A 27,554-nucleotide genomic window follows, 5' to 3' on the forward strand; every position below is an offset into this window, starting at 1 on the left:
CAAGAAACTGGAGGGACTGATTGATATAATTTGCCAGTAAGCCGATAAAAACTACATTGATTTGATTTTGAATATACCCATTATAGACTAATGCCTTCAAGCTCAACAAAATTTACCTCAGCTTTTCATCATATTTTCAAATAAATTTACCTTTGCAGATATTTTTGCCTTCAATTTCACATAATTTTAGCTTTAAATAGCTATATTTTCCATTTAATTTACTGAATTTGTTTTAGAACAGTGTAATAATTTTGTTTTTCCAACAGGGACTACTGTACAACATGTTTATTGTGGAGAACAACCCCTATTGTGTCACAATGGCCCACACCATGAATACTAAAATGTTTCCCCCACATTATGTTTGTCACATCTTCAAAGAGAAATATTTTTGTCAAAATATAACTAAAGCTCTTTGACACAATTTAGGGGCAACCACACATTTCCCCCTTTATTCCTTGGCCTAAACCTGCATTTTTATTTAAACAAAAAAAACACTGTAATGGTTATTTTGATTGCATCTTAATAACCATCATATTTGTGTTCTTTCTTAAGGTAATTTTTTCACAGACGTACTTCAAACAACCATTAACATCCTCAAAAGATGAATAATAGTACATAAATAACGTCAATCGATCAGTGAATTCTTTGTTGTTATTGTCACGTTTACATAAGGACAACGAAATTAAAAAGATGCAGTCGACAGAGTGTGACGTAAAAGTTAAAAAGTTAAAAACGACATGAATAAATAGCAAAAAAAAAAAAAAAAAGTAACATAAACTAATAGCCACCAATTGTACAATAAATATCGGTGTCACTGGAGAGCCTTGCAGGTGCAGGTACCTTTAAAAAAAAAAAAAAAACTAAACGCAGATAAAACAAACAAAAAACACTGCTCTCCTGCCTTTTGTTGATGACGTCACATTCCCGGAAACACACCCTTCTTCGCCGGTGTTCTAAAGCCGCTCGCGCCCCTTATGGGCGTGTGCGCGGCGCGCGTTCACGACACACACCAGGAAATATGGCGGCGCTCATGACTCTCAGTCAGGTAACAACGTCAAACAAGATAAAGAAAGTCTTACATTTTTAATGTCCGTGGTTATCAAATAACAGTGGCGTTTTTTAAGTGTGCTATTTCCACGTCACGACGCCATAAGCCGTATTAAGTATGTGTCAGTTAAACCGAATTAGCGAGTTTTCGTTATCCACTGAGTAAACATAGTTAGCTAGGTAGAGTTGTGATGGGTTAATTGTACGTTTCGGTGAAAATTAAACGTACCTAGATAAAAATTTAAGCTGTTTTCTTGTAGAAATGTGTTCTTAATTAATTACGTGTTAAATGTTTTGCTTATTTAGCACCAAGCTACATTCTGGGTTAACTTTACTAGTGCGTGTTGACAGTTGACATTTTTTACCTGTCATTCTTTTCGTTCTTTTACAGTTATCAAATGGAAACGCAGCATATGAAAATTATTACAGACAGGTAAGAGTTTTTGTTGCCGGCATTTTATTGTTCAACTCTTCATGGCTCCTTAGCTAAATGTTATAAGTAATCTAATATTTAATTGTTTTGATTTTTGTGCAGCTTGATCCAGCAAACACAGGGACTATATCAGCAGGCGATGCAGCTCAGTTTCTTAAAAAGTCTGGGTTATCAGACAGTACACTTGGAAAAGTGGGTCTTGAACTGACTGACATGTTGACTCTAAATGTATCCAGTAAATCCCCTCTAATAATCTTTTTTTATTATTATTTTCACTTTTTCAGATATGGGATTTGGCAGATTCTGATAGAAAAGGCTATTTGGATAAGAGGGTAACTCAGTCATTCTTTCCATAGAGCTACTTTGTTGGTTGGATGCTGATGTATGCAGAAAACAAAAGATTTGTTCTGCTTTGTTCCTATTTTGTAGGGTTTCTTCATTGCAATGAGACTGGTGGCATCAGCACAGGGTGGAAATGACATCAGCCTTAACAACCTCAACCAAAATGTAGCTGTGCCAAAATTTGTAAGTGTTCAAATTACTTTATCTATAGCTGCTGTTGATCTCTTTTTAATTGTCTTACCACCTTGATAGTTTGTGGTACAAAATTTGTACAAAGGTATCAGATAAAGAAATACCCTACACTAAAAAAAATAGAAGTTTCTATATATATATATATATATATTTTAATCTATAGCATCATGTAATTGCTTTTATTATAACAGATAAACTTATTAGTAAAAGTATAATAATGGTGGCCATACTCTTTAACTACTCTTGTGTTGTATGTTTTTACTTTTCTGCATTTTATAGAATGTGATATTCAGTGTAAAGTCGAATTATCACTTTTAGTGTATTCTCCATACAACTGGAGAAAACTGATTATTCAGTCACTGTGTCTGCCATCTTATAAAAGGATTGTAGGAACTTTGACTAAAATATCTAACAGCTTATAAAGATTTTTTTTTTACTTTTAATTACCAGTAACCTCTCAATCATAAAGTTCTTTCAGTTTTTTTCTCCTATCCACATGGATATTACTTCATCCTCATATTGTCTCTATCTTGTCTTTTTTTAGAGAGACACTGAAAGCCCGTTAGTAACTGCATCATCAACAACATCTGACTGGGCAATCAGGGTGAGCCAAAACAAATTTACAAGACTACTCTCAAGAAGAATAAATGGACAAGCTTGTCATCTGAATGTTTTTATTCTCTCCTAGCCTGATGAAAAAGGGAAGTTCGAGGCGATTTTTGAAAGTCTGTCCCCTGTGAAAGGTCTCCTCTCCGGTGACAAGGTCCGACCTGTTTTGATAAACTCCAAACTACCTCTGGATGTGTTGGGAAAGGTAATGTAAACTCACTAAGTAGCGCTGTGCAGTTGTTTAACATTTCAAAGGAATCAGATCTTGATCGATCAATTATTGTTTAACTATAGATTTGGGACCTTAGTGACGTGGACAAAGATGGACATTTGGATAAAGAGGAATTCATAGTGGTATGCGTAGATCCTTTTCATTATTTACAGTTCCCTAAAGAGAAATGTAACATACATGATGTTTATCACGTTCCAGGCCCTGCATCTCGTTTATCGCACCATGGAGAAGGAGCCTGTCCCAAGCAGCCTTCCTCCTTCTCTTATCCCACCTTCCAAAAGAAAAAAATCTGCGCCTGCTCTTCCTGGCGCCGTGGCCGTTTTGCCTGCCATGTCGGGCTTCGGATCCGGATTGGCTCTGCGGAGTTCTCCTTCTCTGAGGAGCGCCACTCCTCCTGTGGGGAGCGCCGCGTCTTCTCGCGTTTCACCCCTCAGCCCCAGCGCTGTCACCTTGTCTCCAAAACACTCCTTTAAATCCAGCTCACCATCCACTCCAGCGGTACGTCAACATAAAACTGCTCTTTTCTTTCTCCATGAATGTGATCATTGTTGGGGCTACGGGTGGACTTAAAGTTTTATCATAATATTTTGTGTTAATCTTATGATAACAATAAAATTAACAATAATAACTATTTATTACTACTGTTTTAGACAACTGTCTGGCTGTGACTGCATGACATAGCAATTATAGCACCACAAACAAACACTATTTTTTTAAAACTTTCCTATTTATAATACACTACTTTAGGACAACAGTCGTATAATGAAGTGTGATTTGTATCCCTAAACTTAACACAGTAATTGCACTTATTGATATTTTCATATTTGTTGACATTTATCGATACACTGAACAAACAGTGGAAAAAAAAGAGTAAAAGTGACAATCCTGTTTTTAAACATTAATTGGACTTTATTGTGACAAAGATAAATCAAAATCTTATAAGAAATTTATCACTATAAATGATAAACGATACGATAAATGCCCACCAATAGTTGATGCATCAGACAGAGTTTGACTGTTTCTTATGAAATCTGACTTAAAATATAAAATTTGCATTGTATCTCCTACCTTTGTATATAATTTTTAGAAAAACTTTATTTTGAATCTTTATAAGAATAACTGTAGTGTTAAGTCATGAACAACATGCTCTTCAATGTAATTTTACTTCTTAAATTTGGACATGTTTGAAACTATTATTCATCATATCTTTTATTTTTGGAAAATAAAAGATGCTCTGCTTGCTGCATAGGTTAGTTCTGCTCAGTTTATGCAAAATAAAAAAAGCTCCACATTAAATACGTGTTACAGTTTCTGTGCTTTGACTTTTGGAGAGACTAGTACTCCATGTTTAACTTCATTGTTACCAACAGTAAGACTTGTTTTACCACATTGTTGAGCGCATTGTATGTGGGACAGTTTGTTTCTCCAGCAGGGATTTTTTTCACCTGTGACTTTCTGAGAAACAGGTTCCCTTGAAAGGGAAGCAAGTGGCATTATCAGAATAGTTGGGACTTGGCTTGAATTAACGTAAATGTAGATTTTTCTGCAAATTTTGTAGATTTGTCTCAAACAAAATGTTGTTGAAGGTAACATTGCCATTGTAACTCTAAGAGGAATCATGGATAGTTTATAATTCTTTCAGTGTAGGTGCAGCTGATATTAAACTTTAAAATGTACACTTGGACAAAATACACTTGAACTAGATTGACATTAAAGTAGCAAAAGGCTTTAAACGTAATTGATTGGACAGCTTTTTCTACTGTCACGTCAAATCTCAATAAACCATGTTCATTTTTGGAGCTGTAATGCGACAGAATGTGAAAAATCTCAAGGGTTTGAAAACTTTTACAAGGCGCCGTAAGTCTGCGGATGCTCTGGGGATTAAATGCTCGTTTTTATTTATTTTTTGTTGTCTTTCGCTCCTTCCAGGCTGCAGTGAACTGGGTGGTACCGGTGGCCGACAGAGAAAAATATAGGGAGCTTTTTAAGAAGACGGACACTGATGGGGCCGGCTTCATCACAGGCACTGAGATCATTGAGATCTTCATGCAGTCCAACCTCTCTCAGACCATGCTGGCGCAGATCTGGTGAGATATGGTCAATGCAAATGGTCTTTCAGACGTTTATAACAGCTTGAAAAGTAAACCACACTCTGAAATTCTTTTAAAATGTGCATGAAATACCATATTTTCCGCACTATAAGGCGCACCTAAAAACCTTCAATTTTCTCAAAAGCCGAGAGTGCGCCTTATAATCCGGTGCGCCTTATATATGGACCAATATTGAGCCACAACTGGTCTCGCAACTACGGTAATCAACCGCCGACTTCATTTTCTCCCGTAGAAGAAGAAGCGCGCGGTGCACGTTGGGTTTTGTGTAAAGAATCCAAAATGGCTCCTATTAAGAGACAAACTTACAACGCAGGGTTTAAGCTCAAGGCGATCAGTCATTCAGTAGAACACGGGAATAGAGCAGCAGCAGGGAGAGAATTTAACATGAACGAATCAATGGTGCGGAAGTGGATCTATATTGTGATTGCACTAACGTTTGATTTACCGCAACAGTATCAGACTGTTTTTTACATGTTTATTGAATCGAGGAAAAGTTCCCCTCCACTCCTTGCTGTTGTTAAAAGATAAACTGTGTCACGAAAATACCACGTCACTGACTTTACCTCGGGGAAAATAATACAACAGCTGTTTATTCATTTTGGGAATGAACGGAGTTTTCAGAATCCTGGTTTGTAATCTATTAATAAAGTTTGACTGACCTATCTGACTGTTTTGTTGACATTCCCTTTAGCGCAGTTCCATCTAATGGATGCATAACGTAACCCCAGCCTCTACTGTAGCATCTATTCTATGCGCCTTATAGTGCGGAAAATACGGTATGTTATTAGATATATTAAGGCAACAAAATATCCAGAAATCTGCATTTAAAGAGTTTTGATTTGACCTTAAACAACTTTGTAAACACATCAACATTATTATTGGTGCTTCTAGTAAAAATGTGAAAAGACTTAAGATAAAGTAAACTTTCATTGTTGAAGTATAACGTCACACTGATGAAGTTTAGAAACCTGTTGATTTATTTTGATCTATTTAGTAAAATTCAGCAAAATAAATGCGACCATGTGGCTAAGAAAATGGTCCTCAGTATTCTATAATTTTAAAATGTTTCATTTGCATTAATTAAATAACCATTGTCAACAATTTTGCTACTGATTAATTAATGACAAGTATTTCTAAATTTGATCAAATTACAAGCTGAATTTTACTTCTTTAATTTTTTAAGGAGTTCAAAACTAAAGGATTTTAATTTATATTCTGTCTATTTTAGGCTTTTTACTGATACCTCTGAGCAGTGTTTGAACATTACTTGTTTGTTTCTTAATATATTTGCAGATAGATTTAATTTTTATGGCCCTGTTGGCATTTTAAGTCTTGCTCTCTCAATTTCTTATGAAAGTTTAAAATAAAACATTTGTTCTGCAGGAAAACTGTTCAGTTAAATTAACATTTTGATACAGAGGACATAACAAGCAATAGCAGCTTTTGTTGAGGCTCAAGTCTTTGACCTCATAACTTTATGCTTAATTTTACTGTCAGAACTTTTCTTCATGATCTCTGTTACCTTCTGAATATGTTGAATCTTTCCACGTTGCTTAATTTAGGAATTGCAAAACGTCTTAAAGCAGAGTCTTAACCAGCGAGCGATGTTGGTATTAATTCTCAGAAGCTGCCGTGTTTTTCTCTTTTAAAAGGAAAAACTGTCTTGTTTTCCACAGGGGACTCGCTGACACAAAACAGACAGGCAAACTCACCCCAGAGCAGTTTGCTCTGGCCATGCATTTCATCCAACAGAAGGTGACAAAAGGCATCGACCCTCCCTCTACTCTCACTACAGACATGATCCCCCCGTCAGAGAGGACGGCAGCGTCAGCTATGGGCCTTGTGAGTTCAGACTCCATCTTTAGTCTTCTTTAAGTCACTCTGCATCTTTTCAGTTTAGGCTATCTAAAGTATTTATCAGTGGTTAGTTTAAGTTTTGATCAGGCCCATCTGTTGGACTTTGCAACTTTTCTTTGGGTTGTAAATGTTGTCAAATATGCTTTTTACTCTTCTACAAATCTGCTTTAAAAATCAAATGAATTCCTTTAAATATCAGTTTCTTTACTGCAATGGCATCTTGCATATTCTATTCTTTGGACTTCTCTTGAACTTTTCAAATTTATTCCCATAGCAACCACAAACATCAATATATTTCATAGGGTTTGTTCGTGATAGACCAACACAAATTGGTGCATAATGGTGAAGGGAAAAGAAAGTTATGCATGCTTTGCTAAATTAAAAAAATGTCTATTCATCTCAAAATCCACCTCAGATGGCTTCTAAATAATAAAAAGTCTAGGTTTGTGGGGTTAAATCCCAGTTTCTCAAACGTTTATTGGAGAACAAACAGCTTCATGAAGACCAAGGAGCAGCAGAAAGGTCAAGGGTCACTTTGTGGAGAAGTTTAAAGCAGAATTATGGTAGAAAATAGGATTATGGGACAGCATTAACCAGAAGAGCTGCACAGTTCCACCTCTCAGGTGAGAGAATCTGTAAACAGGACAGATTAGTTGTATCTGTCACAATTAATCAAGTTTATTTGAATAGCATATTTCAGCAACAAGGCTGAAATATGTTGCTGTTCAAAGTGCTTTACATTGTGAAAACATAAAAACATCATAAATACATCACATAGTCAACAGTTGTGAAAACCTGTAGCAAACATTACATTTGATTTTCATCCCATCTTACGATTTTGAAGATGGATGGAGCTAAAAACATGAAATTCCTTAAAGATAAACTGCTAAAGATTTGAGACTATGGCGACTACTTCCAGCAGCACATGAAAACAAACAAAACATGTAGCCAGAACTAAAGAGGAAGGAAGTTTAGAGTTTATCTTTGTGTTAGAATGACCCAGTCAAAGTCCAGAATTGAAAATATGCAGCAGAGATCAAAATTGCTCTTCTAACGTTAAATCTATGTGTTGGAAAACTGGATAAAAGTGTCAGTCTCTAGACTAACAGATCTACGAAATAGAGGCGTGTCACCATAACAAATTGTTGCTGGACAATAAATTGTCCCAGTAACTAATGCAACAAATGACAATATTGTTTTTGAGACAAAAAAAATCCAATATAACAGAAAGGTTTAGCAAAAATCCAAGCATGTTAATTTATGCCTCAAACACCAAGAAACGTTTTGTCAATTTCGTAAGAGGAAGATATAGAAATAAAGCACAACCACCAAAAACAAACAAATAAAACGGAACTAAAAAATAAAATGCATTTTGATGTCTCTGTATACAAAATGTTAATAAGAATGGAAAATTATTGAGCTCATTTTGTCATGCCTATTAATTAACTTGTCGCTTATTGCAACAAGCTTAAAATGTAGATGCATGCCACACTTTCCAGATTTTATTTGTAAAATGATTTGAGCATCCATCATTTTATTCCCCCTACATGATTATGCACATCTTTGTGTTGGTGTATTACATAAAAACTCAAAATACATCGAAGTTTGTGGTTGAAACATGGCAGACTGTACATTCAATTTAAGTAATTTTAAATGCTGAGCTCTTGCTTGCTGCCCTCCATTCCTTCAGTGCTGACAGTCTGATAATGCTTGTACCTCTGAGTCCTTTTCTATCCTGTCTGTCAGAGCTTTATGGGGATTCTTCCTTCTGTGAGAGCAGACCTGGTTTCCACAGCTAGTATGCGCAGAGTGAGTATTTCAGCACAACGCCACTAGGTGGTGCTGTTGCTCTTTCACACGTGTGAGAAAAGGAGCATCCAGCTGTGCTTTCAGAGTCAGGCCACCTGTTAGACCAGATGGTTTCTTTAGTTCTTCAAGTCTTTGTAGTACGTTTTCATTTCTGTCTACATAGATGTTCAACACTTTCACAGTTTTCACAAAAGAAATTATTATATTGTTGTTGTAAAAGCAAGGAATATATTTTAGATTTTTTTGTGTGTTTGGAGGTTACGTAGTTGTTGCTTTGCAGCAAGAAGGTCTTGGGTTTGAATCCCAGCCCGGGCTCTTTCTGCTTCCTCCCACAGTTCAAAAACATAACTGTAATTGGTCTATAAATTTTTGTGTCGATGGTATTAACTGGAAAATATCTTTGAACTAAAATTACTACTTATTAATGAGTTCTGCTTTAAAACTCGCTTTTCTATGCTGAATTTCCAAGCAAAAATCTAGTATTTATTTGCAGAAAATGAGAAATGGTCAAAATAACAAAAAAGATGCAGTGCTTTCAGACCTCATATAACGCAAAAAAAAAAAAAACAAGCTCATATTGATTTAGAAACAACAATACTAATGTTTTAACTCAGGAAGAGTTCAAAAATCAATATTTGGTGGAATAACCAGGAGGTTTTTGATGGGGTTCAGTGCAGAGGCTCTTGGTTTTATCCAGAGCAGCCATCAGAGGAAGCGTCTGCATCTTTTATTCAGGCGTTGGAAGGACAAGCGACTTATATATGCTGTGTTTTTGGGGAAATTGTAGTTAGAGATTTCACAGAAGTAAGATAGATTCAACACTTTCAAATGACAAACTCCACTTTGGATGAAACTGTGTGACGCTGTCGGAGCTCTGGTGGAGCCAGCAGTGCGTTGTCTGAGGAGGCTGTCAGGATGTGCAGGACGAGAAGCTGATCTCACACTCCAGGCCGGGATTCAAACTTTTTTTTTTTTTTTGCTACAGTGCTACTAACTACACCACTATGCAGCCCTCTGTTCCAGAACGTTGTGATGTGAAATTTTATTATGTTTTAAAACCTTGAAGCGTACAATCAGCCCATGAAATCCTCTGCATGCATTTCTCTCCATTCATGTATTGTCTGCCTCTCACGCTCCCTCCAAGCTGAGAGAGAGCTTTCTGTTTCCTTCCTGTGACTTTTGTTTTCTTAGAAATACCAGCGGGGAGCTTTTCTTCTTTATTCTGGTCATGTCCCTTGTTTTACTTTGTGCCCCACTTTTCATCCTCCATCATGTGTGTCAGAATCACTCCTTCATGTCTTTAATTACGTCGGTGTCATCCAGTACACGTTCTCCCTCCTGGTGTTGTCCAGCTTGTCATCTCCGCTCTTTTCTTTCTTTCTTTTTTTTTTGTCCCCCCCCCCGTGCTTCTCTTAAACGTCTGTCTCGATGTCTCTCCCCTCAGGACAGCACCAGCTCCGCTGGGTCAGTTGAGCTCACAGGCAACAAAGAGCTGGATGACCTCAGCCAGGAAATAGCTCAGCTGCAGAGGTGAGCGCCTGCACCCCGAGTAGCAGCAGGATCGCTTTGATTCCCTTCCTCTGAGGGGAAGAACGAGAGAAAAATGAAGTTAAGAAATGCCGATGATCAGATGTTTTTCACTTTAACACCACCAAATTTGCTGAGGAAATGAAATAAAACAAAGACGATGTTTTCAGCTCCTTTAAATTGCTTTAGAAAACATGATTCATGGTTATAAAGTGACTTAGTTCTTGTTCAGACAGAATGCCAGCAATCACTGCTTTTTTCCAAGTTTGTTAAAAACACAAACCTTTCAACACATTTACGGATGTTAATCTCCCGCCTTCGTTTACCTCTTTTTTTGTCATTGATAGAGAGAAGTTTTTCCTGGAGCAAGAGATTATGCAAACGGAGGAAACCATAAGACAGAAAAACAGTGACGTTCAGGTAAGATGAAGCTAAAATGTTTACAGGTTTGTCTCAGTAAATTAGAAGATTTTAATTTAACATCTGTATGCTTTAAAATATTGCATTATGGCGAAGGTATGTTTAACCGGCAGTAACCACGGAAACAATTCCCCACCATCATGTAGCCTAGCATGTACGGAGAAAAACTGGTTAGTGTCTCTTCTGTACGTTTTTAATTCTGCTCCGATTTAAGGGGAGATTCTATTTATGACATAAATCATGTGGTGTGAATTCAGGCAAAGACGGTAATTCGATCAACACGTCAGGAGGGAGGAGGTATGGGTCGGCTTCTAAGCTAGCTGTTTCAAACTTCAGTAAATACCGCCGTCTATGAGCCCCAACCAGGTGTGATGCATTCAAAGACAAATCAGCTCGACTCGAACAAGAAGAAATCGTGAATAAACTGGCAAAAACAACTTGGGAAAACAACTTCAGTCACTCAGTTCAATACTCCCAATCCTCATTTCTGACATCTATCATGACGCTGTGAATGATAAAGTGACTTGGTTGCAAAGGATCAATAACGGTTTTGATTAAAAGTCCGTCAGTAAGGACAGTGGTTTATAGCCGACCTCTGTGTGTTTTGGTGAAACTCAGGACATTCAGCTCGACTTGGACAGGGAGAGCAGCAGCCTGCACAGTCTGACGTCCCAGAAGCAGGACGCTCAGGGACGTCTGGACGAGATGGACCAGCAGCGCTCCAAGCTGGAGGGAATGCTCAATGAACTGAAGCAGAAATGCCAGGAGGAATCTCAGCAGGTCAGAGACTGGACTTTTTAAAACATGCCTTAAACATGCTATAAATGTTTTTCACTTATGTACAGAACAAACAAAAATGTAAACATAAACCGGTAACACTTTATGAAGTGTAAACATGGCACAAGACCTATCATGTGAACGATAATGACTGTTGTCATGATGTCATTAGGTAAATAATGACACTTTTAATGTAATTTTTAATGTTATTTGGCATTAAAAGTTTAGTTGTATAGTGAACAATGCAAGATTGACACTTTTAATTACAACTTTTAGTGAAACTTTGCATTAAAAGTGTCATTATTTACCGAATGATACTTCAAGACAACAGTCGTAAGCATTTATGAAGAGTCATTCATGTTTAGGTCAGTCTTATGCACACCCCTTCAAATAAAGTGTCACCAATTATCTGGTCGGTAAAGGGTAATTTACATTAATTTCAGTATATTGTACATATTAAAGTGACAATATGCCACTGGTTTACAATTTAGTCTATACTCGTTAAGGCATGTCAACCTCTGTTAGTCCAAACCATGTCCCATGGGTTTGCCTCTTCTGTCCTTTTTGTCCTTTGTCCTCCAGTTTATGCAGCATGGATTGAGAAGGTGAAATCTCCACCATGGCATCTGTTCATTCTTTCATCTTCGGGGGAATAGGATTGATTTCCAATGTTTCAAAATCATTATAGAGGCTGTAATCAGTCCAACCTTAATCTGCAATCTGTCAAAATCCCTACCCATTACTCCCTTCCTATATTTAGTCTCAAATCTTTTTGCCACAACAATTTCATATTTGTAGATTCATCATTGCTTGAAAGTTTTGTCAATTTGTAAAATCTTGAGTCTGTGATTTGTCCTTGTGATAAATTTAGATAATCCAGGATGGGGCTCTCAAAGTTGTTGAACTAGTTTTAATTAAAGACTGTAATCTGTAATACAAGACAAAGTCAAAGTAAATGTATTAACGTTGTCTTCATGTTTTGTGTTCGCTCTGCAGATTTCTTCTTTGCAAAGTCAGATCCGCTCTCAGGAGACCAACGTCCGCAGCCAGGAGGACGAGCTGAGCCGCACCAAGGCGGACCTGAGCCGACTGCAGGAGGAGGAGGCCCAGCTGGAGCAGAGGCTGGTGACCGGCCGCGTTCAGCTGGACAGCATCGTGAAGTCACTGCAAACCACGCAGGATGAGATCAACCAGGTCAGGCAACCAGCTGAAGACAATTAAAGTTAGAGATCAGGTTGAGGTTTGAGGATTTTAATGCATTTTCTTAAAGTAGCACACTCTCCCCTGAATGCATTTGGTGCTCAGTGTAGAAATGTTACAACTCAGTAGTTACAGTTATTTCCCTTATCAGTTTAACCACTAACCAAGGCTTCAGTTTTAGTTTGTAGATCTCGTACATTCCTCTTCCCAGAGTCAGAAGGAAAGAGGAAGCGTAGAGTGTTCTGCAAACACAAGACCCTAAATGCAAACTCTCACTTCAAATATCCATGTTTTCAATTTTAAATGAAAGTAGCAACCCAATACATGAGAATTTATTTTGCAGAAAAGAGTAAAAATTAGAAGCTTAATAACACCAGTAAGGGAAATTTATTTTCTGGACTGAAATGTTTTGTTTGTAGGCTCGCAGTAAGCTGTCACTGATCCAGGACACGCAGAATGAACTGACCCAAACCATTGAGCAGTACAACAGCGCTTTGAGCGAGATCAGCAGGGGGAACTTCAGCAATCTGCCCGATTTGAGCGAAGGTTTCACTGAGAGGGAGAACGGAGGATTCAGGAGTTCGGTAAGGAACCAAGAAATGTGAATAAATTAGATTATTTCTCCCAACTCCTCCCATAAAAACGCTATTTAGAGACCAGAAATTTCTTCAGTCCATTCCCAGTCATCCAGTTTTATATTTTTAGTCACTCAGAAAAAAACAAGCTGGGAAAAACACTTCTAGATTTACTCTACACTCCATGTGCCATTTTGTTGAATGAAACTGCAAAACGTCGCAAAAAGACATTCAGTCTACTTGAAAAGTCAACTGAAATATTTTTGAATGAAACTTTGTATTATACATATCATACAACAGATTAAATAAAAAAATATTTTAAACATTATTTACAAACCAAAGCTTATTAAATATTAATTAAATACAAATAATAATATTTAGATTTCTTCCTTTCAGCCTGTCTGCTAGAAAATGAGGCATCGGTCAAAAAATGATACATGTAAAAGGAGTTTCAGTTTCAATTTTTACATGTTTCATTTACATATTAATAGCAACATTACAATGTTTCCACTGGTATTTTGATGATTTATCTTCAGTAATGAGACCAAACTATTTGAGTTTGGCAGGCCTTCTTAAATAAAAATAGAAATAAAAATGAATGGATCCTTTTCAGTTTTCTTAATTTATGTTTTCAGTTGTGCTTGTCAACCAGATTTACTTTTAAATTCTTGATATTTTGTGAAATACATGGAGAAATTGAGGCTTTTTGGCCTATCAAAAGACCACTGCTAATTTCTGTCTTTTTGTAATTTTTTTTTTTTACATTTTCCTTTCATTGTTGATGAATGAATGAATTTGTTTCTGTTTGTCAGGATGACTCTTTCAAGTCGAGGATAGCCATGTTCAACAATGGCAGTAAAAAGGAGCTTCCTGCAGACCCCTTCCAAGTAGAAGACCCCTTCAAATCTGACCTTTTGAAAGGTCAGAACAGCAGTCTTACTGTTATTTATGAATTATATGTCTTCATGCTTTCAGATGTTGATTGTTATTGTTTATTGCTAATTTATATTGATTTTTTTCTTTTTTTCCCAGATCCATTTGGAGAAGATCCTTTCAAAGAAAACGATCCCTTCAAGGGAGCCTCATCTGACGACTTTTTCAAGAGATCCAACAAGACGGACTTGTTTGGCTCTGGAGATCCTTTCAGTCGAAAACCCACACTACCAGCTAAGGTACGACTCTTTGTTTTTACTTTTAGTGCTAATTAATGTTCCCTTTACATGCAGCTTGATTTTGAATGTTTGAGGTAACTGCAAACTAAATAGACTCTTAATTCTCTCTGTTTCATTATATTTATTCATTGTCAGCCGAGCGCCTTTGGGAGTGGCGACCCCTTCGCATCAAACAGCTCTCAAACAAAGGATTCAGGTAGGCAGCTTGTGCAGATATTTTTTGTGTCTGCATATTTATTGCCTAGTTAAATATGCATAGTTGTTTTTATCAGGCTCTGTCTGCATGGCTAAAGGCAGAACCAGTTAAAAACAATATCTGTTTTTATTTTTAGTTTCATGTAGGTCGTACAGCACCTAGCAAAGGTTAAACGTTCCACTCTTTGTCACCACAATCTTCAATGTATTTTATTGTGATTTTTCTGACTGAACATTTATCCCATTGCACAAAGTTGTTCATAATTGTGAGGATTGCAAGTGAGGATTCATGTTTTTTTTGTTGTTTTTTTTTTTAGGAATTTTAACCTTTTCATACACAAATAAAAAAAAACACACACAATGCTGAAAAAATAAATAAAAAACTAAAATAAGAAGAATCTAATACAGAAACTTATTACATCTCCACTTTTTTATACGTAAAACATTATCAAAATCAAAATAGCGGTATCTTTCACATCTATTTTTTCAAAAATATTCAAAAGTCTGCCTTCATCTGAATTCAGACAAACTAAATTTATTCTCTGAATTCTCAACTTTGCTGGAAATTTTTGTGTTTCTGGAATAATTCTAGTTTTTGCCAACTTATTTCCAAACAAAGGTCAATCTGTCTCAAGTTGGACCTTTGACTTTGACTAGGCCGTATGAACACATGAATATGCTTTGATATAAATCATCCTGTTGTAATCTTTGCCGCTATCATTTTAAAAGATATTAAGAAATGTTTCCAGAGGTCTTGAAAGGTCAACCAGCCCTCCCCCACCTTCTTCAAATCAGACAAAATTGATGTCACGTTTGTGCAGCAACATTTTTTTGTTTGTGCTGCATTGGCTTTGAAGATATTAATGAAAATTTAAAGGTCAACCAGCCCCATCACTTTTACAAAGTCAAAATAATCTTAAAAATGTTATTAGTATCTTCAAAGCCAAAGCAGCACAAACAAAAAATGTTGCTTCACAAACAAAATTGACATCAATTTTGTTTGATTTGAAGAAGCTGGGAGGGGAGCTAGTTGACCTTTCATGACCTCTGGAGACATGTCTTAATACCTTTAAAATGATAGGGGCACAAACGAAAATATTTGCTGCACAAACAGCACAATTTGTGTTTAATTCAGACTATTCTTATCTGATTTGGAGAAGGTGGGAGGGGCTGGTTGACCTTTCATGACCTCTGGAAACATTTCTTTTCTTTAAGAAAAAACGAAAAGTTTTGCTGCACAAACATTTGGTGCCATTTTTGTCTGATTTGTAGGAGGTTCACTCAGCTTGGATAAATGTTGCGATGATATATCAGATATTCAAAAGGTAACCGAAGGTGAATCTTTCCGTTGTGGTGTGGGAAGTGGTAAAAACCATGCGCTCACCTCGTCACCCAGGCACACTTAGATTCACAGCGTCACCTGTGGACACACCTGTGTGGTTCCTGACCTGCCCAGGAACCACTTGTAACTGGTGCTACGAGTTATTTCACTCGTAGTACCATCGCTACGAGTGAAATAACAACAACACAAAGAAAAGTTTCAACTAAACCTAAAATTTTCCCACCAGAGCTTCAGATCTTTGCATTTCCTGCAGTTACTAAATGAGTTTTGTCTGATTCTCTGATTAATGCTCTTCCTGCCAAACCTGTCAGGTCGGGTCAGAGAGCAATAATTTTTGTCCTCAGTCATGCTCAATAAAATTTGTCTAGACTCCAAGCACATTTCTTTTGTTTGAAGTATTTTTTTTAAATTTTTTATTTTTGCTACAAATGATCGAGCATTGCTCTGTTATTTCAATTTAGGCAATAAAATGTCCCTCTTTTTTATTTAAAAAAGCAATTAATTTATTTGTTTGTATTTTTAATATTTTATTATGTGGTTAATTGTAAAATCTGCAGGATGTGGCAATAAATGATTAGTAAAATTTACAATTTAAGTTTTTTTTCTTCCACTTCACTACTCTGAGTTGGTCTTTTATATAAAAAGTCTATAAAATACACTGAAGTGTGTTTTAATGTGGAAAACTACAGGTGTTTTTTACAATCCGCTTAGCGAAGAAGCTGCTGACGTCAGATAAAAGTCCAACACATTTATCCCTTTGCTCAAAGAAGCAGATTTTTCCTTTAATTTTCCCAGATAATGACTCTATTACTGGACTTGTGGACCTGAGAGATGTCGGGTCAAAAGACTCATTCTTAGCCGCTCCGGGTGACGTGTCAGATTCAGGTTTTATTTTTGGATGGTGGGGCAAAAGGGGGCAAATAATTTTTACTCTCTGTGGCTTCAGTTTTTCCTCTGGTCTCAAGTTATTTTTAGCCGAGCACCTACGCATTTAACTACTGGCCGACTGAAAATACTCTCTCTTCCCCCCCTCACCCTGGAAAAACAGGAGGCCAGCAGGAGCCAAACAAAACAGAAACTCTGTGACTGTTGCTCCTTCACTCCGAGAACACACTGCCAGCTCCGTTACGCGCTCCTGCTGCCTCTGTCCTCCCTGCGTATCTGCTGCCATTGAAGTGCCGGGCCTCGTTCGCCGAGGAAGTTGTTTAAAGTTGTTGGTGGCAGCTGCAGGTCGACGCTCTCTGTGCGCTGCACACGCTCTTCAGAGGAACACAGAGGCGACTGTAGACCTGGGCCGAGTCACCGCATCGCGTAAAGGAAAACGCTGCGCTGCCGCACGTGAATGGGCCCTTCTGTGGTTTAGGCTCACACAACAAATGTATTGTGTTACAATGTTTTTGTTTTCGCTCCAACCATCTGCAGTTTGTTGCTTTTTTTTTTATTTTTATTTCTTTTAAATTAAGTGGTTTCAAAACAGCTCCAGCTCAGTTCTGGACTGATGCCTTTAATTAACCAATCAGGTTGAACAAAAAATAAATAAAAAATACGCAGCTTCAACAAGTCTACACAGAAAATCTCATGGAAAATTAAACGGTCATGCCACATTCTCTGCTCTAAATAGCACAAAACCCCCTCTAACTCTTTAGAATAAGCAAAATTTAGAGATCAATTTGACGTGTGGTTTTTAAGGCCAAACTTTGTTATGATTTCTGGCTCTTTCTGTGTCTGCAACCAAATAATCCAGATGCCTTTAAATGAACTTGTGTTGCAGACTTGTTTGGAAAAGCGGACCCGTTTGGAAGCAGTTCTTTCGGAGGCAAAGGCGGCGGATTTGCTGACTTCAGTCACATGTCAAAGGTGAGTTCTTGTACTCATGAATCACTTGCACCATAAAGCAGTTTTCCACTGAATCTTGTGCTTTTTAGCCTTTACTTTCACCTTGACCAATCTCTGGTGCCTTTAAAAATCTGCTGTGTTCATAACTTTGTAAAATTGTTGACCGTTTTTCTTTCTGTTCTCTTTTTCATTATTCCTCACATGAGCAGAAGCCTGACCCTCCTAAGAAGAATGTGCCTAACCGGCCCGCGCCTCCCTACGGTAATCCCTCATTTTAAGTTCGTCTCTTTGTGTGTTAACATTTGCAGTTTATTTATACATTAACAGGTTAGTGCTCTTCACAAGTGACAGTTAATGATCTTCAGTAACATTTTACAACATCAGTGTTTGTCAAAATATCTAAATTTATTGGCACCAATGTGGTTGATATTTTGTACAACCCAATTTTGTTTTTTTAACAATTTTTTCTGGATGATAAACTGTCCCAGAATTTATTTATGTGAACATTTTTAAGTAATAGCATAACAATGCAAGTACAACCTCTCAATAAGCTTTAATTTTTGACAACATTTAACACTGGAACTGGAAGACATTTTAAATATCCAAAATAAATAAACAAAACCACTGAGACAACAGATAAAATGGAAACTCTATAAACAAAATTATACTTCTTTAAACAGGCTAATTGAGACCAGACTGAAACCTTTTGTCATGCAGTCTGTGGTAGGAAGAAAGACACAAGAAAAACAATCATCCAAATGGAAATTTTCAGGCTCATGTTAATTTATCTCATTTTAATTTTAATTGCAGATCGTCATTCAGCTCGAGTTGAGCTGAATGTCAACCCAGATTCTTACAACATTTTAAGAATCTTAACTTTAGGCATATTTAAGACTGTTTCAAAAAGTCTTAAATATGCTATTATTTTCTGCAGTTGATGCTAAAATGTATTAAGCTGTAACTTTTGTAAATTACAACAAAAGGAAAATAACGCCAAACTGGTGAACGACTCGTATTTTTTAAATTTCTTTTAGTCTCTCCATGTTGGCTCTGTCTGCCCGTTGCCGTGGCAATCAACTGACAGCAGAGGTTATGTTATAAAACATATTTAGTCCGTTACGATATTATGTTTTCTGACTTAATGTTATTTTTGTGATTGTTAATAAGTAGTCACCCAAACCAAAGCAATAATTACTGCGATTATTTTATTGTTGTTGTTGTTGGGTCATTAATTCGAACTTGTTTTGTTTTTTTGGGGGGTTTTTTGGTGATGTTATTAATAAAGTTAAAAACATTTTGGATCTTGGTGAATATTTTGATTTGCGCGTCAAACCAGAGGGACTCGCTCGTTTCAGCGTCGTTGTGGCGTTCGGTTCGTCTCCTGAAGATGAAGCTGCAGAGATCGACTCAAAACCTTCCTGGTTCGGCACTCCTACAATGAAAACCCTGACTGTCACATGCCACATCACTTATGATGATTACTTACTAGCTTAGTCAATTTAAAAATAGCATCTCAACTTTTCAGAATGCTTTTATTGCTTCTGTACAATAACAATAAAAGCATTCTGAAAAGTACAGATTTGAGACGCTGATTTTAACTTGCATCACAGATCCTCCTCCGTACTTAACTGTGACCAGAGATGCTTTTCAACTCAGTCATTATTTGTTACACCTGCAGTGTTTGCTAAAAGGTTTCTGAATTCCATCGTTCTAATTAAAATCCACATGTTTACGTTTGTGATGGCAGGACAGGAAGTGATTTTCTTTTTTCCTTTTATGACTCTCAAACAACCAGTTAACTTTTATTTATAATCTAATAGAGTCGTAGACGAGATGCTGCTCTTTTCTGCAGTTCTCTAGTTTTTAGTTTGTGGTTTTCTCTTTTCATCATCCTCACTGTGTGAAGTAGCAAGATAAATATTTGATCTTTGTGTGTCAGTCAATTAATCTTCCTTTTTAGACCACTTTTCATACCAGGGAAGATGTAGCACAAAGTGTTTCATTCAAACCAAAGAAAATGGTAGAAATAATTCCAAAACTATTTTAACTGAACGTCTTGTAACAGAAAGAAAAACTATTAAGAAAAATTATTAAAACATGAAAATAGATGAATGAAAAAATAAAAATTAGTGAGAAAATTTGAATCTACACAAATTATTTGCTGATCAAAAATGCCAACAAAGGCACCAGAGGACATAAAAATATCGATTGTGATTGGATGAAACTTGATTATTATAAAAAGGGTGAATTAAAATAAAGAAATGGATAAAAATTTGAGATTCTGTGTTGTATTTCTGCCCCATGATGACAAAAAGTCCTTAATTACTAATTACAAGCTAGAATGTAAAGAGAAAATCAAGTATAAATAAATTTTAAAAAGTTACATCACTGTAACTCAACATCAAATAAAAATTTTCTAAATTTAAAGGTGAGTTTGCTTTTTACCCATCACTCCCAGGGGTTTCATGAAAAAAATAACTAAAACTATATTAAGCGCTCCACTTGCATTACTGGTTGCTTTTTTTTTCTTTTTTTGTGGGCTCATAAACATTTTATGGCCTAAATACATGCTAGAAAGCTGCTTCCTCAGTCAGGTATGCGATTGCAGAGATAGTAAGTTCATGATATTGTCAACAGGAAAGCTGCTGGCAGAGATATGTGAATAGCAAGAGGTGAAAGCACATGTGAACCTCCATATGACATGTTCCCATCATGCTGATATTAATAGGACATGTTTTTTATAGTATTTTATGTTTTCCCCTTACTATAATAACCGATGCTAGTCAAATTCTCCTCTGTTGGATGACGGCGAGTGCTACTTTTTCTATTTTCTTTCTGCACTCAGAGTCTGGTGTTTATCTTGCTTTTTCAGTGCATGTGAAGTCACACAACACCTACAACCCATTCCCAGGCCATGCCCTTCCGGTGTGACCTTGCACTTATTCTTTAAGCAGAAGCCGCAGCCTGAGAAAGCTGGTGTTCCCCTTTGCTTTACCACGCAGAACAGTGTTGAGATGAGTTGCCACGTTTTGCCAGCGAGCTTGTTCTCGCAGCATGCCTCTCAAGTAAAAGGGAAGTGAGAAGCCCACTCCTAAATTTGTGGGCTGCTCTCAATATCTGCATCACAGAAACAGTTGCACAACTAATCCTGGTCCTGTGAGAGGCTGCAATTTAGCTGTTTGTCTGCACTTGTGTTGCAAGATTTGTTTACAACTCCCGACACAAGTTTGGTTTAGTAATAGGGATTTAATTAGGCAAATATTTGGTTAGTCTTCCTACATATTTTGCTTAAGCCCTCTAGGTTTACTGTGACGGCGGTCGCGGATCATGGGAACCAGTTAAAAGTGATTATTGGAAATGTGTTTTCAGTTTACAGTAGAAAAGGGTGTGTCTAGTTTTTTTTTTTTGTTGTTTTTTTTTACATCATATGTTCCAGAAAGCAGCATTGTGCACATTGAAGCATCAATGCATCAGTGAGCTTAACTCAAAAAATGTGGTTAGCACCTTTTTTTGAATCATTATCGCTTTCCCCAGGGTGCCGATTCTGAACGGCACTGGCCCAAAGCTTTAGGCTTCCTGTGAATTATTTAGACGGCCCACGATTATGCATTCTTCTTTTAAGTGTGAGCTTATTTTCCCAAGGGAGCTCTGATGAGATGGAAAGATATTTTAGGTATTTATTCATCTAAATGTTTATCTCCTCCAGTGGATCTGCTCGGTTCGAGCGCGTCAGAGCTGCTGCAGGGTATCGGTAGAGACTCTTTTATTGCGACACAGTCAAGAAAAGAATCCAAAGACTGTCCTGCGGGTTTTGCAGATTTTGGCTCTGTAAGTTCAGTCCATTCTCAGTTATAATTGTTATTTTTTTATTTAATGGACAAAGCATTGTCGTCTGCATGAGCTGCAGAGCTGACGTATCAGAGGTGTCGTCTAATGCCGCTGGGCCGCGTTTCGTCCCTTTATGCCGGAAAGCGAATACTCACAGCGAACGTGTTTGCTGGCTGTTGACTAACAACATTCAAGAGCTTTTTCACAGTTGAGGTGAAAGGAAGCCAAATGTTTGCATGATTGACTCAGACAGTTCTGGAGCTTCATCTCTGTCTCGTCGTATGTTTTCGGTAGGGGTGCACCGATTGCAGTTTTCTGGCCGACCATCAATTTCCGACCTATTAAAAATCCTGACCCGAGGATTCCGATTTTAGTCAATACCAATTTATTTATTTTTTAGTCTAAAATGTTGCTAAATGTAGCAAGAAATCTGATGAGTTTAAATGGTTTGACTGTGTTCTAGTCAAACTTCTCTCACAGCTGAGCAGAAGAAGATGGCAGTTGACTGAAATGCCTTTGCAGAGGTAGATAAAACCAATGGTTAAGATCAGCTTCACATGTAAAAATCGACCTATCACCGATTTCCCAAAATTAGGGAAATCGGCACCGATAAATCGGTGCATCCCTAGTTTTCGGGCTTGCATGTTCTGCAGGAAGCGTCGATTTATTATCCGTACCGCTACCAGACAAGCAGACGTGTCTGCACTTCAGGAGCATTTTCCAAGTCATTAAGTTCAAGACGAAGGCTTATCTGCTGTCAGAGGATGATTTGCCTCGGCGCTGAGCTCAACTCAATACAATATTCCTCTTCTGCTTTCCTCATGATGGCCGGGCATGCTCTCCTGTGGAGAGATGATGCATGGCTGCTGTTGGTGTCTTTTCACGTGACGTGAATTATTTTTCTCATTCATGCCTGCATGATTGTTGTAAAAGGGATTTGTGGGGTTTTTTTTATGTGGAGCTTTGCAATGTGATTTGTTTTGTTTTTCTGCCAGGATCTGAAGTTGTGAAGGTAAGACTGAAAAAGAGAAAAAATGGTGTGGTGATCAATCTTTGCATGTGAGAAACTCGTCCGCAGCGCATAATCTGAAAATAGTGAATCATGAGAGCAATTATTTTCTATAAATGTCCTACAAAGCAAAACAAAAAATTTGAAATTTGACATTTTGTTTGCTTTAGCTTAGCGTTGCTTTTAAAAAGTGTTGCTTTTAGCTTCTAGTTGTGCTTTTTGCTTTTTTTGTGAGGAAAATAAAGTGTTGTGCAAAAGTGTTAATTACCCTTTAACTTTTAAACATTTTGTCACATCATAACAACAATATGTATTTTGATTAAATTTCTCTTTGGGATCAATAACGTATTTTTGAATTGAATTGAAATTGACCATATTTTGTTAGATTTTTTTATGTGAAAGGCAAAGCTGTGACAGAATTTTATTGCAAAAGTAAAAATCTGAAAAGTGTGGCATGCATTTATTCAGCGCCCCTGAGTCGACGTGTAGAATCAGCTTTTGCTGCAGATCATTTGGGGGTTTTTACATCTACAGACCGACATTTTTGCCCATTTCTTCCTTGCACAAAAGATCAAGCTCAGAGTGTCGCAGATTCTCAAGTGAATTTAGGCCTGGACTTTGACTAGGCCATTACTAACACATGAGTATGCTTTAGTTTAAGCCACTCTGGCTGGTTGTTTAGGATTGTTGTCCTGCTGGAAGTTAAAGCCCCCAGTCTCGAGTCTTTTGCTGCCTTTGTGTTAAATATGTATGCCACACTTTTCAGATTCCTTTATGGCACATGTCGGCTGATTTATGGTCTAACGTGACAAAATGATAAAGTTTTACGATTATCAGTACTCCTACAAAGCACTGCATAATTATCTCTGCTCCTTTTGTTTTACATTCATCTTAATTTCGTATCAATTTGCCGCCATTTGCTGCTGATCGTTTCACACAAGTCCGTCGTCGTTTTTGACTTTCTGCCTGTGTAGAAGAGTCTGCTTTTGTCCAGTGATTTGTCTGTTTCTGTGTTGACATCTGAGCCTCAAGCCACAACCACATTCCTTTTTCCGTTTTTTTTTTTTCTTTCTTTCTTTTTTTTGTTTCCCAAATCTAATGTTTGTTTGTCTGCTCCAGTTTGGAAGTGAGAACCAGCAGCTGGAGTGGGCCAAGCGGGAGAGCGAGCGGGAGGAGCAGGAGCGGCTGAGGCGGCTGCGGTTGCAGGAGCAGCAGGATCTGGAGCTGGCCATCGCTCTCAGCAAGGCTGACCTTTCCAACGCCTGACCTCCAGCTCGGCTTTCTGTCCACCTTCAGTCCGTTTACAGGCCCGTCACCGCAGCTCCGTGTTTCTCAAATGACTCTAGATTTAAATCCGTTGGAGGTTCAAATGCCAGCTGTAAACGGGGGAGAATCCAGACTTAATCTTTGCTTAGCGCCACAATAGGAAAGTTTCACAAGCTCCTGAACTGCATCTCCGCCTGCTGACTTTTCAACCTGCTTGCTTGGTAAACCCTTTAAGAGTTATCTATAATTATTTCAAATCCTACGCTGCAGTAGCCACCGTCTCTTCATGTGCATAGAGCTTTCTGGGTCAATGGTGACGTAGAATTGCCACTTGAGTTACCACAACAGTACTGTTACAACTTTTACCAGACAGTTGCTCAAATATTCTCCTGCTGAACCTGCAGCCCTCAGTATAAAATAATGTGAAGATCAAATATTTATGAGCGCGATTGAAGACAAGTGTAATTAATATTAGAGATGCACCAAGCAGAATTTTGATTTTTGTGAACTTTTCACTCTGCCAGTATGGCTTTTGATTTCTTTTTAAGAGCTTTAATGCTTAAAATGTTTTCTATCCTTTCTCCCATGAGAAGTTGTTGATTATTTATACAGAGTATAGCCAGTGTCATTATTTAAACTGACTTTATTAACAATTACTAAAACATCAGTCTCCGTGTTGAACCTTATTTCAGACAGTCACAAAAGATTGCCAACATTTTCAAATCCACACAGGTTGAAATGTTTTCTAAAAGTCTAAATGAAAAGATGTGAAAATATTTTTTCTCTTTAAAGCTGCAGTATGTAACTTTAATTAAAATATATATATATATTTTTTTTACATATTTATTAAAACTGGCGCCATGTCGTAACAGCACAATATGAGATAATCTGTGTTTTCCCAGTAATAATTAGAAACGGGCAATCAGAACCATGAGACAGGTCTTAGCGCTGTCAATCATCTTCCTTGTGGCGCTGCTCTTGCCTCTTACACTCTGCAGGTAGCAAGCCTGTTGTGAAGGCTCAGGCTAGTTAGCGTAGCCACTGGTGATCACAGTTTTTCTGTCACGGTAAGTTGTTTAGCACATTTAGCAACGAGTACATGAGGATGATTGACAGCGCTAAGATCCAATCCTCCTGTGCATTGTGCATTTCTTCAGACAGCAATAGTAGCTCAGGAAGGAGTTGGAGGAGACCAATCTTTTCACAGATTATCTGTCTCTTAGCATATCGTCATAGCGACAGTTTCAACAAATATGTAAAAAATATTTCTTATGAAAGTTATATACTTTAAATAATTTTTTTGCATTGCTGTGCTTTGATGGTGAAAATAGATAACTTGGCTGTACTCCTTTCAGCCCTCCGTTAATGTGATCAAAGTCTTGCTTTCTCTCGCCGTCTTGCAGCCAGTTTGAGAAAATACAATTTCCTTTCAGATTTTTACATCTGTTCTCCCTCTAAACTGATTATTACCGAATAAAAGCTCATTTTAAGTCTTTTACTGATGTACTGTTTGCACAACCTGATAGCGACTACTTATGGTGCGTTCATTGATCAGAAAAGCATCTGAATTTTGAGTTTCCGACCAGCCGCGCTGAAAATTCGACCACCACAAACTTCTTGGTGCATCTCTAATTACTACCGACCAGATCTTCAGCTTCTGCTGTATGTTGTTTATTTCTTATCCATTTAAACCTTGGAAAAACAGCCAATGCTCAAAAACAATAAAGCTGATCACAAAGGAGCAACCTGAACTTGTTCCCCTGTGTCTGTGCAGCAGCCATTTTTCGTAAACTCTTCTTACTCCCAATGACCGCCCACCTTGTGCTTGTTGGTCTGTTTACCTTAAACAGCTGATTACAGGAGGAGGAGCTGCTTTGCCAGCATTAAAAAGGCACTTGTAGCACAGACTCAACACACTTTACCCCTACTCTCATCTTCCCACCTCTGTCATCATCTTCATCTTGCCGCGCGGGTCCAGTAATCTCTGCAGAGTTGTCTGAGACGGCACTCAGAGGGGGGGAGGATGTATTTATCTCATTGTAGTCTCGCAGACTGGAGCCATTCACAGCCATTTTATCTAACTACTAACCATAATGCTTTGCAACATAAACACTGGAGGACTTTTCTCTGATATTATGACATCCATATGGCTCTTCTCTGTGTTAGTGTAACAGGATCGTGCGAGTCGAATTAGGAATATTTTACAGTTTTTGTATGAAATCAAAGAATGTGTGGTGTATGAAGTAAAATGCATTGAAGTCTGTTTTCCATAACCATGAGTGAGGCAGAAAACGTTATATTTAAAGTCAAACAGAAGACGTCAGCCCGTCTGCTGGCCTGAGCTAGTCCAGCTCCAGATGGTTAAAGAAACATTTTACCCACTCCATGCTTTATGATTACATTACAGCTAAATGTGCAAGTTTTGGATACTCCAAAGCTGTCTTGAAGGACTTGGTGTGATCCGTTTTTCTGTTGTTACAGATGCTTTTAGTTATTTACGCCTTTGTGTCTGCTGAGGATGAATTCAACTCAAAGCCAGTGATGATCGTTCCTCCAGTTATGACCCAGTTGTTCCCAGTTTCTCAGTGTTTGTTGGATTGATGCTTTGTTTTGACAGACTTGCACTCCCATACAACTAAAAGCCTCTTTAAAACAGAAAAGTGTAAACCCACTCTGTTTATGCTGTCGCTGTTACATTTACGTCCTCTGATATAAGTGACATCACTAAAGATTGCTCTTTTCTGACAAACAAAATAAATTTTTAGATGTTTCTTTCTGTTATGTTTATGTTTTAGTATGTGGAAGACAGCTTTCCAAATGCATTCCCAGCCCTCCAACACTAATCAGGTCTATCTGGCACATAATGAATGTACTGTATGCTCCATACAGGACATGTACAGCATGTGACAACGCCTTAATTATCTACATATCAGCATTGTAAGCTGTAACATTGCAAAGTATATATGTAATTAATAAAAATCAGCTATCTTGTTTTGATTTTTTTCTGAAAACTGTAACAACTTTTAACCTAATAAACTTGACTTATTCCTGGAAACAACAAAGTAATTCAAAAATACTTAATTTCTCATATCATGAAAGTGGTGGCAGTAGCAGTCAGTAACGCGGTGAATCTGATGAGGCCTCTGACTGAAGATTGTTGCTGTAAGACTGTAATAAAACGCTAACAGCTCTATATCCGTGCAGCAGAGACGATAATCCTCAGTAACATGTCCAGGATGACTCCATAATTTACTGTCAAGCTCTGCTAATCCACCTCATTTGCTTTTGCTGTGCCTCTAAAGTTTCTGTCTGTATGGTTGGAAAGCCAAGCAGAGAGACAACAGTTAGGGTATAATTTGAGGTTTTATAGCTGCAAAACCAATACCTTGTTGCCATGGTTACTTGTCAGTTGTTTAGAAATTTTTAAAAATCCTTCTAGCTGCACAATGGTCCAAACATGCAACACCTCGACCAAATAAAGTTTGAACAAGTCTATCAAAACTAACAGGGCTACTCCAACATATTAATAATAATGAATTTAATTTTTAACACACTTATCATTAACAAATCTCAAAGAGCTACACACATTTAATCACAGAGAATAACAATAAAAAAAAACGGAAAAGTGAGTAAAATTAAAGCTGAAATGTTTAAAAAGAAAAGAGCGGCGAAATTCATCGGAGAAAAATAAGTTTGAAAAGAAACTTTAATTATTGTTATAGTAAATAAATAATCGAGTAAGGCTTTTAAAAATGCATTCAGTTTGTTTTTAATG

General features: G+C 37.4%; 1 protein-coding gene across 6 annotated transcripts; it reads left to right on the forward strand.

Annotated features, from left to right (window-relative positions):
• Nucleotides 1–936: 936 nt before the first annotated feature.
• eps15l1b (epidermal growth factor receptor pathway substrate 15-like 1b) lies at nt 937–26,770 on the forward strand. Of its 6 annotated transcripts, XM_032565256.1 has the most exons (25): nt 937–1,045; nt 1,439–1,480; nt 1,583–1,672; nt 1,765–1,812; nt 1,910–2,005; nt 2,559–2,618; nt 2,703–2,828; nt 2,918–2,977; nt 3,054–3,353; nt 4,785–4,942; nt 6,643–6,808; nt 8,570–8,632; nt 10,077–10,162; nt 10,507–10,579; nt 11,198–11,359; nt 12,353–12,550; nt 12,976–13,140; nt 13,944–14,052; nt 14,164–14,303; nt 14,439–14,499; nt 17,612–17,697; nt 17,886–17,937; nt 21,383–21,504; nt 22,500–22,516; nt 23,633–23,778. In XM_032565256.1, exons 1-24 carry the CDS (start codon nt 1,019–1,021, stop codon nt 22,512–22,514), a joined length of 2,505 nt encoding a protein of 834 aa, XP_032421147.1. In that variant the 5' UTR covers nt 937–1,018; the 3' UTR covers nt 22,515–22,516; nt 23,633–23,778. The 6 variants fall into 6 exon arrangements, with proteins under 6 accessions (XP_032421147.1, XP_032421143.1, XP_032421146.1 ...); XM_032565252.1 differs by lacking the exon at nt 22,500–22,516 and having other exon boundaries at nt 23,633–26,770; XM_032565255.1 differs by having other exon boundaries at nt 22,500–23,663.
• The last annotated feature ends 784 nt before the right edge of the window (nt 26,771–27,554 follow it).

This window comes from Xiphophorus hellerii, chromosome 6 (assembly GCF_003331165.1).
Source record: "Xiphophorus hellerii strain 12219 chromosome 6, Xiphophorus_hellerii-4.1, whole genome shotgun sequence".
Taxonomy (NCBI): Eukaryota; Metazoa; Chordata; class Actinopteri; order Cyprinodontiformes; family Poeciliidae; genus Xiphophorus; species Xiphophorus hellerii.